A 14,434-nucleotide genomic window follows, 5' to 3' on the forward strand; every position below is an offset into this window, starting at 1 on the left:
CAACTTTCAAGCACTTGCTGCAAAAACAAATGACCGGTCCTGTACTAACATCCAGAATCAAATGTGAATTGCTTCCACTGCTACTGCGGGTCATGTGAGGTGGAGCCATGGAGGTGTGTCAAGAATCTGGGCTCATTATTGGCCCTTAATCAAATTAACGGCCAATCAAAGAGCTCCCACTGCATCTGCCGCCGTACTGAAGTGTAAACAGCGTAATTGGCAGTAATCGCGTTTGTAATGAAGGACAGAGGGAGAAGGGCTTTCACATGCTTTTAGCTTGATGAGCTTTCAGTGTGTGTGTATGTGTGTGTACAGTATGTGTGTGTGTGTGTGTGTGTGATGTGCGGAGGGGCAGCAATTTAGTTTCTTGTCATTTAGTGAGCAAATGAGGCTCTATCACACCTGTGTGTGTCTGTGTGTGTGTGTATGTTTTCTCTTTCCTGGTGTCTATAAGCCTGACAGAGGTTTTCCTTTAGCCTATGTTGGATGAGTTTAGTTTTTTCATTATAGTGATTTGCTCATATAGGGTTTGCCGTGACCAAAGTCAGCAAAAGTAATAACTAGCTATGTTTTCATCCAATAATGTGAATTAGAGCAGCATTTTTATCCAGTGAGCCAGAGTTTTTGCCAACTCAAGCTCATTCTGAGAACGTAGTCCCGGGGACGTTTCTGGAGACCGCGAAATACGTCCCGGGAGGTACGTATTTGTGCAGTTTTTGTTTTCGCGAGTCCGCGAGAGGCCGCTGTGCGCGCTTTTTCCCGCGCCGTTCTCGCGTAAACCCGCTAGAGGCCGCTGTCGAACGACCTTCCGCCTGTCTGCCTGTCTTCATGACGGAATGATTGACCGTGCGACCGGCCAATCAGCTGACCCACCCTCCTCCGTCCCCAAACCCAACCAACGACGGTTCACAAAAGCCGTCCAGAAAAAGAAAAGCCCTCGTCCGATTTTTACCACGTTTTCGGATTTTGACCACATTCTCACCCTGTGACGAACTTGTTCGCTTCATTTTTTGGATTTTGTTTTTGTTTTCTTACCTGATTTCTTGAACCGCTCTTCCCCGGACTCGAACCCGGTCGTCGTCGTCATCGTGGTCAGCCCCTCTCTGCGCCTCGAGTCCGCCTGAGTACACGAAGAGCTAACCGGACAAACTGGCTGCAGCGGGAAAGCCCTCCACACGGAGGCGAGCGGCCGGCTGGCCGGCCGGCCGGCAAGCGCCGAAGGGAACGGCGTCACACCGCCCCGCAGCGTTCGCTTAAAAAAAATGAAATGCAGCCGTACGTACCCCCGGCTACGTATTTCGCGGTCTCCAGAAACGTCCCCGGGACTACATTCTCAGAATGAGCCTGGGTTGGTTTTTGCTGTGCATTTTCAAAATGTGCATCTTAATATTTTCATTTATTTATTCACCACAGCGGAATGAACCGCCAATGAACTGTGGGTCGCCACAGCGGAATGAACCGCCAACTATTCCAGGATATGTTTTGCACAGTGGATGCCCTTCCAGCCGCAACCCAGTACTGGGAAACACCCATACACTCTCTCATTCACACACATACACTATAGCCAATTTAGTTAATCAATTCACCTATAGCGCATGTGTTAGGACTGTGGGGGAAAGCCACACCAACACGGGGAGAACATGCAAACTCCACACAGAAATGCTAACTGGCCCAGCAGGGACTCAAACCAGCGACCTTCTTGCTGTAAGGCGACAGTGCTAAATGCTGAGCCACCGTGCCACCCCGGTATTTGCATTGAGCACTTTTTATATCATCTTGCAAAATGTGCATTAAAATAGGTGGATGGAAGCATAGCTAATGGCAATGTGGGTGTGTCTAGTAATAATGCATTTTATGCAAATGAGTATTGATTTTTAGATATAGTATTCTGCTTCTAAAACAATCAAAGTAGTAGTACTGTAAGAAAAGCCTTTATTTGAATGACTTTGTGAGAGAGAGAGAGAGACTGCATGTGTTATGCATGTGTCTATGGAGCATCTCTACACTCAGAATATAATGTTTGCTGCTCACTTAAACTACTTGACTAAATGAGCTGAAACAACACAACTTGATTGTTTTATGTTCAATCCAGTTTAAATGTGTTTAGTTAACATAATCGATTTGTGTTGGGACAACATGAATACCTCCGTATATACGGCTTTCCTGCTGTTAGCAGTTTGTCCAGTAGCTTGCCGTGTACGTCGGCGGACTTGAGATGCAGAGAGGAGCTGGCCACAATGACAGAGTTCGAGTCCGGTGAAGAACAGTTCCAAAAAGCGGGTAAGACAAAATCAGAAGCCATAAAATAAACAAGTAAATAATAGGGTGAGAATGTGGTAAAACGTAGTAAAATTCAGACGATGGCTTTTCTTTTTCTGAATTGCTTTTTAAATTTGTCAGTTGGGTTTAAGGAAGTGGGTGGGCGCTGGTCAATCGATGCTTTTTAAAATACTATTGGTTGGGTTTGGGTAAGGAGGAGGGTGGGTCAGTCAATCGGTCAGTCAAACAGTCAATCAACAGCGGCCTCTGGTGGATATACGAGAGAACAGCAGGCGCGAATGACATTCGTGAGAGAAATTTGAGATCTTAAAAAGCGTATACAGTGGCCTCTGGTGGATTCATGAAAACAAAAACATAGCTCCTGGGACGTATTTGACGGTCTCCAGAAATGTATATAGAGGTACGTTTTCAAAATGAGCCTGTAGCCTGCACATTTCAGTAGACTAATTATCTGAGCAAGACACAGAGCACCCAAACACTGCAGTGCTTTGTAAGTTTCTTCAGAAATAAATCTTGTATCGGAGTTACAGCAAAGTTTTTCAGCTTGTCATCCTCTGAGAAAACAGTTGATGACGGTCTATGATGGCTTCCGCTGCTGAGAAACCCAGAAATGGGAAAGGGGTCTATTGAAGCGTTGAGTGGTTGCTGTGGTGTTGTTAAAGCGTTGCTAGGTCTGATAAGGTATTCTGGGGTGTTTCTAAGTTGTTCTGAATGAAGATGTGTGATCTGGGTGTCTGTGCAGAGGTTTCAATGGTGTTCTGGATGATTTCCACAATGTGGTGATTTCTCAAGCCAAGATGATTACATATGGAAAGCAGGTCAGTATTCTGTGTGAGTTTGACTCACTGTGGTCATCTAGTTGACGATGTGATGCTTCATGCATTGCTGGAATGTACACAAAACACCTTCCTCTCTAGAAAAACGAGATTTTATCACCAATATGTCCAGTTAGAGCCCACCAATAATGTTAGTAATCCAGCAGCAGGAAAGCGTGGCATTTAGAGGCCTGTGGTGATAAAATCACTGCGAGAGAATAATGAGGCTTGCACAAGGTGGATTAGACATTTTCTCCACTCGTTCACCCTCCTCAGAGACACATTTGCTCTTTTTTTTTGAGAAAAATCTTCAGCGGAGACCTGGGGATCTCAGCAGGACATCAGCATGAGTGCTGGAAGCTTCTCACATCCTCACGCTGCTAAACGTCAGTGTTTGAGGGATCTGAAGCTCTGCTGTCTTCACAACACTATCATATCTGTCTGTCTCTCTCCTTCACATCCAGCATCTCTCTCTCTCTCTCTCACACAAAGCATCTTCAGCATTTAAGAGCACAGTCATGTAGCTGCAGCGCCTCCTGCTGTTAGAGGAGAGGAATCACTACTGTAATCTACTCACAAGTCATATCAGGGGCATGTTTGGGTGAACTATCCTTTAAGAGTCAATGTTTTCCCCCTGGATATCTTCTTTTATTAATGTATTTTTTATTGTTATTTATTTATTTATTTATTTTACTTTCATAAGGGCAATTTTTTATATAATTACCTTATTAACTGTTTCATTCTGTCAATTGTTTCATTCTGTCAATTACTTAAAGGGATAGTTCACACAAGATTGAAAATTTACTCATCATTTACTCCCAGGTTTCAAGCATTATTCAGTACATCTTCTTTTGTGCTCAATAGACGATAGAAACTCAAACAGGTTTGCAACAAGGATGAGGAAATGATGACAGATTTATTTTTATTTTTGTGTGAACTATCCCTTTAAGAGTCAATGTTTTCCCCCTGGATTTCTTTTTTTATTAATGCATTTTTTATTGTTATTTATTTATTTATTTAGTTAGTTAGTTAGTTAGTTATTTATTTATTTAGTTAGTTAGTTAGTTAGTTAGTTAGTTATTTATTTATTTAGTTAGTTAGTTAGTTAGTTAGTTAGTTAGTTAGTTAGTTAGTTAGTTAGTTAGTTAGTTAGTTATTTTACTTTTATAAGGGCAATTTTTTATATAATTACCTTATTAACTGTTTCATTCTGACTGCTAGAATAATGTAAGCAATTACTTAAAGGGATAGTTTACACAAGAATGAAAATTTACTCATCATTTACTCTCAAGTTTCTAGCATTATTCAGTATATCTTCCTTTGTGCTCAACAGACAAACGAAACTCAAACAGGTTTGGAACAAGTAAAGGATGAGGAAATGATGACAGGTGTTTTTTTTATTTTTGGGTGAACTATCTCTTTAAGAGTCAATGTTTTCCTCCTGGATTTCTTTTTTTATTAATGTATTTTTTATTGTTATTTATTTATTTATTTATTTATTTATTTATTTATTTAGTTAGTTAGTTAGTTAGTTAGTTAGTTAGTTAGTTAGTTAGTTAGTTATTTTACTTTTATAAGGGCAATTTTTTTATATAATTACCTTATTAACTGTTTCATTCTGACTGCTAGAAAAATGTAAGTAATTACTTAAAGGGATAGTTCACACAAGAATGAAAATTTACTCATCATTTACTCTCAAGTTTCTAGCATTATTCAGTACATCTTCCTTTGTGCTCAACAGACAAACGAAACTCAAACAGGTTTGGAACAAGTAAAGGATGAGGAAATGATGACAGGTGTTTTTATTTTTGGGTGAACTATCTCTTTAAGAGTCAATGTTTGCCCCCTGGTTTTTGTTTAATTGTCTTAATTTGTCTATACATAAAAAACATAGGTCAATTCATGATGTTTTGCAAAAACACTTATCCTAATCACTGAAGCAGCAGAATGACTCTCTGAGCATTTCAGCAGTGTGTTGTATAAGCTGAGAGGATCCATGAGTGTGCAGATTCAGTCACTGAGTATATGTGACATTCAAAACAAGTCATTTTTCACTGAGAAAAATGAGGGTTACTGCATTGTAAGAAGATCTGATGCAACATCCGCAGATCTCTTCATTCATTTTCACGTTTCACTTTATTTGCTATGTTTTTAATAGTTTCGCTTGTGACATTTTTTACAACTTTATATTTTTTGTTTATTTGAGTGAATGTTTGAAGCTAAGGTCTATAATGCCTGTTTAGCATAGTGTTTGATCATTGTGTTATAAATTGTGTCTACAGGCAGCAGAAGGCATATATCGCCACTCAAGGCCCGCTGTCTGAAACCACAGAGGACTTCTGGAGGATGCTTTGGGAGCATAATTCCACCATCGTGGTGATGCTGACGAAGCTCAGAGAGATGGGACGGGTGAGTTCAGACTCTCATATTCCTGTGCACATCACTGTCAACACATTCAAAGTCAATAAGTCAAACAAAAAATGAATACAAAGTCAAAGTTGATTCAGAGTAAAACATGAAACAATGCAACATGTTGGGCTAAAGTCTTCTAAGACCTGAACTAAAATAGTACAAAATGAAAAATAAGCTTCATGAAACATAAATTGACGTTGAAGGAAGAAATAATATCCACAACAACTTTAATATATTATTCATAATAGCAGCGACTTTTTAGCTGCCTGTCGCTCTGGGTGGGGATCTGCTGCAAACGCAGGTCTGTAGGTGTACAGCACAGAGAATACAACTGGGTTTGAGTGAACTGAGAGAGGATCACATGATCTCTACTGGTGCTCCTATTGGCTAACGCTCAAGAAAGTTACTTTTCATTTTGCATAAAGTTGAAGGATTCTCAATCCTCGCTGTTGCTCGCATAGACGGAGGTCGCTGGAAGTTGCTCACTCTCAGCTGAAATAAACGGTCGCTTGTCGCTTTGCCACTGCAAGTTGCTCGTAGTGTGAATGAGACTTCAAATGACATGACTTTAAGTGCGAGTGCAACTTAAAACAATTGAATTTATTTAAGGAGTGTTGCTCTCTTTAAAATCTGTTTTTTAATACAATATGAATAGAAAAACAGCTGGTAAAAATGGTTGAGGAATGAACTGAATTATAAATTCCTTAATAAATGATATTGAAGAATGTTAGACACTGGTAGCCATTCATATTTATATTAAAAAGCGAATATGAAAGGGGTGGTTTGCTGCCGAGTGTGACGCGGCTAGGATGAGAATCAGCACCTCCAAGTCTGAGACCATGGAGCTTTTAAATCGTTTTTTTAATAAAATATGAATAGAAGAACAGCGTGTAAAAATGATTGAGGAATGAACTGAATTATAATGCAGCTCATGAAGCAGCTTTTTCTGTGGTTATGGATTAAATCATTCAGAATAGATGTTCATCAGCAGCTTCAGTGAACAAAAGATTTACGTGCTTCTGCTTTTTATTTTATGAGTCATTTAAAAGTCAGTTTTTTGTGAGATTTAGGGGAAAAAATGCATCCCAAAATGAATAAACTTGCTTTTCTCAAAAGCTGTGTTGATATTTACAACATTTGTGTGTTGTTTTGCTGTGAAACCACACTAATACCCATTATTGTAGTTAGATTATAAGTTAGTGAGGGTAAAATACAGCTTGGAAATGATTTATAGTTGGGCAGTTAAACACATTAATCAATTGATTTGGGCTTGGATTTATTGCTCAGGGGTGCAGTTCCCAAACAATGACATTACTCGTGGCCGAACAATCATAGTACGATGCATCGTTTGGGAAAAGAACGATGTAGTGACGAGTGTTTCCCAAAAACTTAGTTTCTCTGTAGCCGATGCATCATTCAAACCATGTTAGTTATAATGTAAAACATTCATAATGATGCTATAAACGGGGTTGAGTAGCAACTCCTTTAGAAAAAATCCCAAAATCTTTTTTTTTATTATTAATTTTGTGAAATTTTTTTGTTTTACACGCATTTTAAAAAAATCCATATTAGTTTTAGTTTAAGCATGCACTCATTTTCCATATTAATTTAAATATATGGGAATGGCAATATATAATGAAAAAACAATATCCTTACTATATATACAGTTGAAATCATAATTATTAAACCCTCTTTGAATTTTTTTTTTCTTTTTTAAATATTTCCCAAATGATGTTTAACAGAGCAAGGAAATTTTCACAGTATTTCTGATAATATATTTTCTTCTAGAGAAAGTCTTATTTGCTTTATTTCTGCTAGAATAAAAGTTTTTAATTTTTTACAAACCATTTTAAGGTCAAAATTAGCCCCTTTAAACTATATGTTATACTATATATTTATATATATAAATGTATACTTTTATAATTTTGACCCATTCAAACCACTGCAGAAATGTTCTGGCCTATAGGCCCATGTCAGTACATATACTATCTTAATAAATAGCCTAGGCTACTATAAATGAAAACCATTAACGTAAACTATATTTTTTGTTTTCACAAGCTTTGTAGACTTAATGTAGATTCTGCATTCCAAAGGTCACCAACAGCTTTCGTCATGAGCCACGGCTGCGTTAAAGTGCACTACGAAGGGAGCGCAATTGTCAATATGAAGATTGCTCAAACTGAACTGTAAAAACTACTTTGAAAGCAAATTACACATAAGAGAGATGACTTTAATGTTTATTTAATCATTCTGAGTTTAAATGTTGGAACGTTCTAACTGAATAGGGCTTAGGGGGGATAACTGGGAATAGAACACAACCAGGAACTATGCTTCTAACTACAGCTCTATAGGTGTAGTTGCAAGCGGACAAGTTTGCGAATGTTCGTTGGAACGATGCATTTGGGAAACGACAAATCAACAAACTATGTTTGTAATAACAGAACTTGCAACCTGAGTAGGCTAACAATGGTTTTCGGAAACACACCCAAGGTCAGCAGTAAGTAAAAGTGGAAATATGCAATTATGCAAGATACAAAAATGATAGAAATTGGTTATACAGCATATGCATTATTTCTTACAACACACTTGCATGCAAAGTCCATGTTCATTTTTGTTGAATAAACACAGTCAGAATACTCGATTCAATTATTAGGAAAGAAATTTTAGACTCTAATTCCAAATAAATAGTGAAATGTTAATGATGCTGAAAATCAGCCAATTGTATACTGGCCTTAGGCTGCACTAAAACACCAAAGTGTGAAGGCAAGAAATTAAAACAACAAAAAGAAACTGCTTTTATAACCTTGTGTGTTGCTCTCCACAGGAGAAATGTCATCAGTACTGGCCTGCAGAGAGATCTGCGCGCTACCAGTATTTCGTTGTGGATCCTATGGCTGAATATAACATGCCGCAGTACATCTTACGGGAGTTTAAAGTCACAGACGCCAGAGTGAGTTGATCAGATGTGAACATGTGTTTTTAATTGTGCTTTGCCTTTTAATTGCACACTTAAAACACTCTGTCTTTCTCTCAGGACGGCCAGTCTAGGACGATCCGACAGTTTCAGTTCACCGATTGGCCGGAACAAGGTGTGCCAAAGACAGGAGAGGGCTTTATTGATTTCATTGGCCAAGTCCACAAAACCAAGGAGCAGTTCGGACAGGACGGACCAATTACTGTTCACTGCAGGTGAGAAGAAGAATGAAGGAGCGCATTATAGCATTCAGTGTGTGGGTTTGCAGCAGCACTGTATATATTAAATATTCAGATTTTTGGTCACACTTTATTTTGATGGTCCGTTTGTTAAATTTAAGTTACATTGCATCTACATGCAAACTAATTCTCATTAGATTATAAGTAGACCGTTAGATTGGGGTTAGGGTTAGAGTTAGTGTAAGTTAAGAAAGATTCTTATAGTCAGTTAAATGTCTGTTTAGCAGCAGTATCAACAGATTCCTACTAAAAAAAACAGCTTAAACCAGCCTAGGCTGGTTAGCTGGTTTTAGCTGGTCAACCAGGCTGGTTTTAGAGGGGTTTTGGCCACTTCCAGGCTGGTTTCCAGCCATTTCCAGCCTGGTCTTAGCTGGTCAGGCTGGGAGATGACCAGCTAAAACCAGTTTGTCCAGCCCAACCAGCTGGGAGCCCAGCCAAAACCAGCTATGTCCAGCTTAAACCAGGCTGGTCAAGCTGGTTTTCGCTGGTTTTAGCTGGTCATGTTCCAACCTGACCAACTAAGACCAGGCTGGAAATGTCTGGAAACCAGCCTGGAAGTGGCCAAAACCCCTCTAAAACCAGCCTAGTTGTAAAGAAACTTGAAATAATGTGTTACTTTATGATTTAGAATTTCTTTTTGTTATTTTGTTGTATTTGATATATGGTTTGGTTTGTTGAATGAATTAAGTTGTTTGGGGGCTTTAATTATGACATTAATTGCGGAGCCTACCGGATATATATATTGCGTATAGTAATGAATGAAAACAAAGCATATTTTCTCTCTAGTTCTTACGGTGATTCATGACGAAGTAATGTGTACTAATTCTATGGAGTGTGACCAATAAATGAATCATGAACCATCAGTGAAAGACTTAGTCATCTTTTAACCAGGACGCTACACTGGTTGACCAGCTAAAACCAGCCAACCCGCTTAGGCTGGTTTAGGCTGTTTTTTTTCGATAGGGATATTAAGCAGACAGTCTACTAATACTCAAATGGACCATCAAAATAAAGTGTCACCATATTTTTATTAAATAAATACAAATGTTTTCCTTGAATCCACGAGCTCGCTTTATATCTGTTCAGATGTCAACATTACCTTGTCTGTGTAGTAAATATGATTATTTTTTTAAAAGAAATATGTTTTTTTTAGTCAAGGTTGTATTAAATTGCCATAAAGTAAACGTGTTTAATGTGTTGCTTTAAATAAATGCTGTATTTTGTAACTGTCTGTTTATCAAAGTATCCTAAAAAATAAGCTGCATCGCAGTTTTCACTAAAATAGTATGAAGCACTGTTTTGTTTTTAACAGTTAAACAATCATGTTAAATGTTTACAGAGCATCAAATCAGCATACACCAACGATTTCTGAATAATGATGCTAAAAATTCACTGGCATAAATGACATTTCACAATATGTTTGCATAAAAAACAGCTTAACAAATTCTTTCACAGCTTTCACGTCATATTTCTGACCATATAAATGCAGTTTGCTGATTGTAAGAGACTGCAGAAATCCTACTCCAAATGTTGCTTTAGTGAATATGTGCTGAACTGCTCTTTCTCTCTCCGTCTCAGTGCCGGGGTGGGCAGAACAGGCGTCTTCATCACTTTAAGTATTGTTCTGGAGCGGATGAGGTATGAAGGAGTGGTGGACATGTTCCAGACCATAAAAACACTCCGCACGCAGAGACCTGCCATGGTACAGACTGAGGTAAACCTGATACTCTCTCAACCTGAAATGTGCAGCTTTGCCATTATTTACTCAGCCGCATGCTGCAGCAAATCAGTAAATAATGAGAGCGGCAACATGATGGAAGACTATTCTTTTTTAGCTAAAGCATGAAGTATACTGAGAACAAAGTTGTATTTGAGAACTAAGTTGTATTAAGATGTAAAAGTGAGTTTAGAAAGACTTTTCAGCAATATACTGTTAGATGCTGCTGAAAGCGACATTTAGTTGAATATGTAAATATCAGAATAATCACAATATAACAATGATAGCAGTTAGAAAACAGCAGTTTAAACACATCTGATTATAGTGATGTTAAAATGAACCCAAAGTTATATGAGCTGTGCTTGTATTAATCTCATAACATGAAATCCAATTTATATAACTCAAATTTACAGAATTTACTCTAAGGGGCTGTCCACATTTGGCGTGCTTCAAGGTGCACCTAGTTGAAAACATCTCAGATTTTCAGAATGCCACAAGCGCACTGCAAGTCACGTGACAAGAACTGACCAATCAGCTTCAAGCTTTGTATTGAATATACACATTTCAATAATAACGGTAGACTAATTACCTCAGACAAACACGTTTTCTCCATAAGTAAAACTTGTATCAGAGCTGCAGCAATGGTTTGTCAGTTTGTCATCCACTGAGAAAGCGGTTGATGGTTGCCTAGAACCGAAATATGCAATGGGAGCATGAGCACAAATTGGGTTGAAATTGGTGAACGAATTGATTCGCCTCGCGCTTACCTCACACTTTTTGATGCGATATGTGAACAGCCCCTAAGAGTGCTTTGAGAGCGCCATCTGCTGTTAAAAATCTGCCTAGAGAGCCGTCTGTTGTTAAAAACTAGCCTAGAGCACCATCTATTGTAAAAAAAACTAGCCTAGAGCACCATCTGCTGTTAAAACCTAGCATAGAGTGCCATCTGCTATTAAAAACTAGCCTAGAGTACCATCTACTGTTAAAAAACTAGCCTAGAGCACCATCTGCTGTTAAAACCTAGCATAGAGTGCCATCTGCTATTAAAAACTAGCCTAGAGTACCATCTACTGGTAAAAAAACTAGCCTAGAGTGCCATCTCTACTATTAAAAACTAGTCTAGCCTAGAGCACCATCTGCTGTTAAAACTAGCCTAGCCTAGAGCATCATCTGCTGTTAAAACTAGCTTAGAGTGCAATAGCTACTGTTAAAAACTAGCCTACAGCGGCATCTGCTGTTAAAAACTAGCCTAGATCACTATCCTAGAGCGCCATCTACTGTTAAAAAAATAGCCTAGAGCGTCATCTACTGTTAAAACCTAGCCTAGATCGCATCTGCTGTTAAAAACTAGCCTAGATCACTATCCTAGAGCACCATCTACTGTTAAAAACTAGCCTAGAGCACCATCTCTATTAAAAATTAGCTGTTAACAACTAGCCTACAATGCCATCTCCTGTTAAAAACTAGCTTAGAGTGCCATTGCTACTGTTAAAAACTAGCCTACAGCGGCATCTGCTTTTAAAAACTAGCCTAGATTGCCATCTGCTGTTAAAAACTAGCCTAGATTACTATCCTAGAGCGCCATATACTGTTAAAAAAATTGAGCCTAGAGCACTGTCTACTGTTAAAAAAAACTAGCCCAAAGCGCCATCTGCTGTTAAAATCTAGCCTAGAGTGCCATCTCTAGTGTTAAAAACTAGCCTAGAGCACAATCTACTGTCAAAAACTAGCCTAGATCACTATCCTCGAGCGCCATCTGCTGTTAAAAACTATCCTAGAGCACCATCTACTGTTAAAACCTAGCCTAGATCACTATCCTAAAGTGCCATCTGCTGTTAAAAACTAGCCTAGAGCACCATCTCAAGTGTTAAAAACTAGCCTAGAGCACAATCTACTGTCAAAAACTAGCCTAGATCACTATCCTAGAGCGCCATCTGCTGTTAAAAACTAGCCTAGAGCACCATCTACTGTTAAAACCTAGCCTAGATCACTATCCTAAAGCGCCATCTGCTGTTAAAAACTAGCCTAGAGCGCCATCTCTAGTGTTAAAAACTAGCCTAGAGCACAATCTACTGTCAAAAACTAGCCTAGATCACTATCCTAGAGCGCCATCTGCTGTTAAAAACTAGCCTAGAGCACCATCTACTGTTAAAACCTAGCCTAGATCACTATCCTAAAGCGCCATCTGCTGTTAAAAACTAGCCTAGAGCGCCATCTCTAGTGTTAAAAACTAGCCTAGAGCACCCTCTCTACTATTAAAAATTAGCCTAAAGCACCATCTTTTGTTAAAAACTAGCCAAAAGTGCCATCTGCTGTTAAAAACTAGCCTAAACTAGCCTAGAGCACCTTCAAAATTAAAAAAGTGTTAGCGCCTTCATGCTTTAGCTAAAAAATATTAAATAAACCATTTTGGATTTCCATATAAAATAAGCCACACCCACCTATTGCATCATCGCTGCAGACCAATGTTATTTCAAATGTGTTACAGATTGCATTCCAGCAGTTTGTTCCTCAATAACTCTTAAAGTATATGGGGGCCTTTAGTTCAAGCTGACCGTTGTGTGTCTTGTGTGTGTACAGGACCAGTACCAGCTGTGCTACAGAGCAGCTCTGGAGTACCTGGGCAGCTTCGATCACTATGCAACGTAACCACTCCCAGAATGCCTCAGTACGTCACTTCCGGAGAGCCGTCGCTTATTTCTGAGCCATAGTCATTGTACCTGTTCGTTCACACTGCTGGAGAGAGAAAGAGATAGAGAGACAGACAGAATGAGAATATATCAGAGGAGAGGAGACATCACAGGACATCTTCACTGGAACTTCACTGCAATCCTGTCAGTCCTCTCTCTGAAAACATACAGCCACAATAGCAGCTTCATTCTGCTCTCTAATGCACAGCTCTCTATTACCGCTTCATCATCTGATCATTTCTTCCATATCGATCCTTGTTTTTATTATTATCATTATTATCATCATTATTATTTTTATTGTATCATCATTATGATTGGTATATTTGTCAGAAAATACAATATTTGTATCATTTATGCTGATCATTGCGTATCTAAGGGGTTCTTATTTTTTTCTTATATTATTATTATTCTTATTATCATTTTTGGTACATTATTTTTAGCACATACATGTGGACATGTATTTTCACATGACCCAGGTTACTAATACTGTAAGAGGTGTACTAAGAGCTGCTGATGATTTCTTACTTTGTATCATTATTATATTTTAATGATCTACTTTTATTTGGTGGGAAAGGGGAACTTTTATAGATAAATAACACACATAAATAAACAACCTTTTCACCTCCTGGTACTTTATAAAACAGTATAATCGTGATTAAAAAGAGGGGAAAAGCTTATACCTGAGTTGGTGACCTTAATGAACCTGCTGTCATTAAGGACACTGAATAAACCAATGAAACGAGAGAGCGCAGAGCCGTTCTGCTCTGAATAGCAGTGGTTTTCTGGAAACTCTCCATTCTGGAGGGAAATAAAGACTAGAGAAATGCATTCCTGCTGCCGCAGCAGAGTCTTTATTCCATGCAGGTTCAGCTGAGGTCAAAGGTCAGCTCAGGCCTCGACCTGCATTCACATGTACAGCCGTCCCGTACCTCCGGCAGACCCTCTCCATCCGTCAAATGGGAAATGGAAATAAAAAAATAACAGACAACTCACTTCACCGGCAGAGGATCCAAGAAATCTCTCCCATGTGGTGTCAACAGCCATCCAATCATTTCTCACTGTGGCTCGTGATGACAAATCTCCCAAAACAGCATCTCTGGACTGAAAATATGTGCATACTCAAGTGTTTCTCTCCTCCTATGGCCCGAGCACAAAGTAAGATGAGAAACGCGGACATGGGAAGAATTCATTTCACTTTGTGTTCACAAAAATACCGCCATTCAATCTGTTGTACAGGCAGTCTGTTTTCTATTTGTTAATAAAACAGGAGAGGAATATGTGTTAATAAAATGCTTAATTGAGTTTTG

At 38.7% G+C, this 14,434-nt stretch overlaps 1 protein-coding gene across 5 annotated transcripts in view; it reads left to right on the forward strand.

Moving 5' to 3' along the window:
• The window catches only part of ptprfa (protein tyrosine phosphatase receptor type Fa), a 444,470-nt gene extending 430,036 nt beyond the window's left edge, over positions 1-14,434 (forward strand). For all 5 annotated transcript variants that reach the window (XM_056459356.1, XM_056459357.1, XM_056459358.1 and 2 more), the window contains 5 exons: positions 5,378-5,504; positions 8,332-8,457; positions 8,542-8,696; positions 10,299-10,434; positions 13,018-14,434. In XM_056459356.1, the coding sequence (XP_056315331.1) occupies positions 5,378-5,504; positions 8,332-8,457; positions 8,542-8,696; positions 10,299-10,434; positions 13,018-13,086 (613 nt within the window). In that variant the 3' untranslated portion in view covers positions 13,087-14,434. The remainder of the gene's footprint in view (positions 1-5,377; positions 5,505-8,331; positions 8,458-8,541; positions 8,697-10,298; positions 10,435-13,017) is intronic.

This window comes from Danio aesculapii, chromosome 6 (genome assembly GCF_903798145.1).
Source record: "Danio aesculapii chromosome 6, fDanAes4.1, whole genome shotgun sequence".
In the NCBI taxonomy this organism is placed as follows: Eukaryota; Metazoa; Chordata; class Actinopteri; order Cypriniformes; family Danionidae; genus Danio; species Danio aesculapii.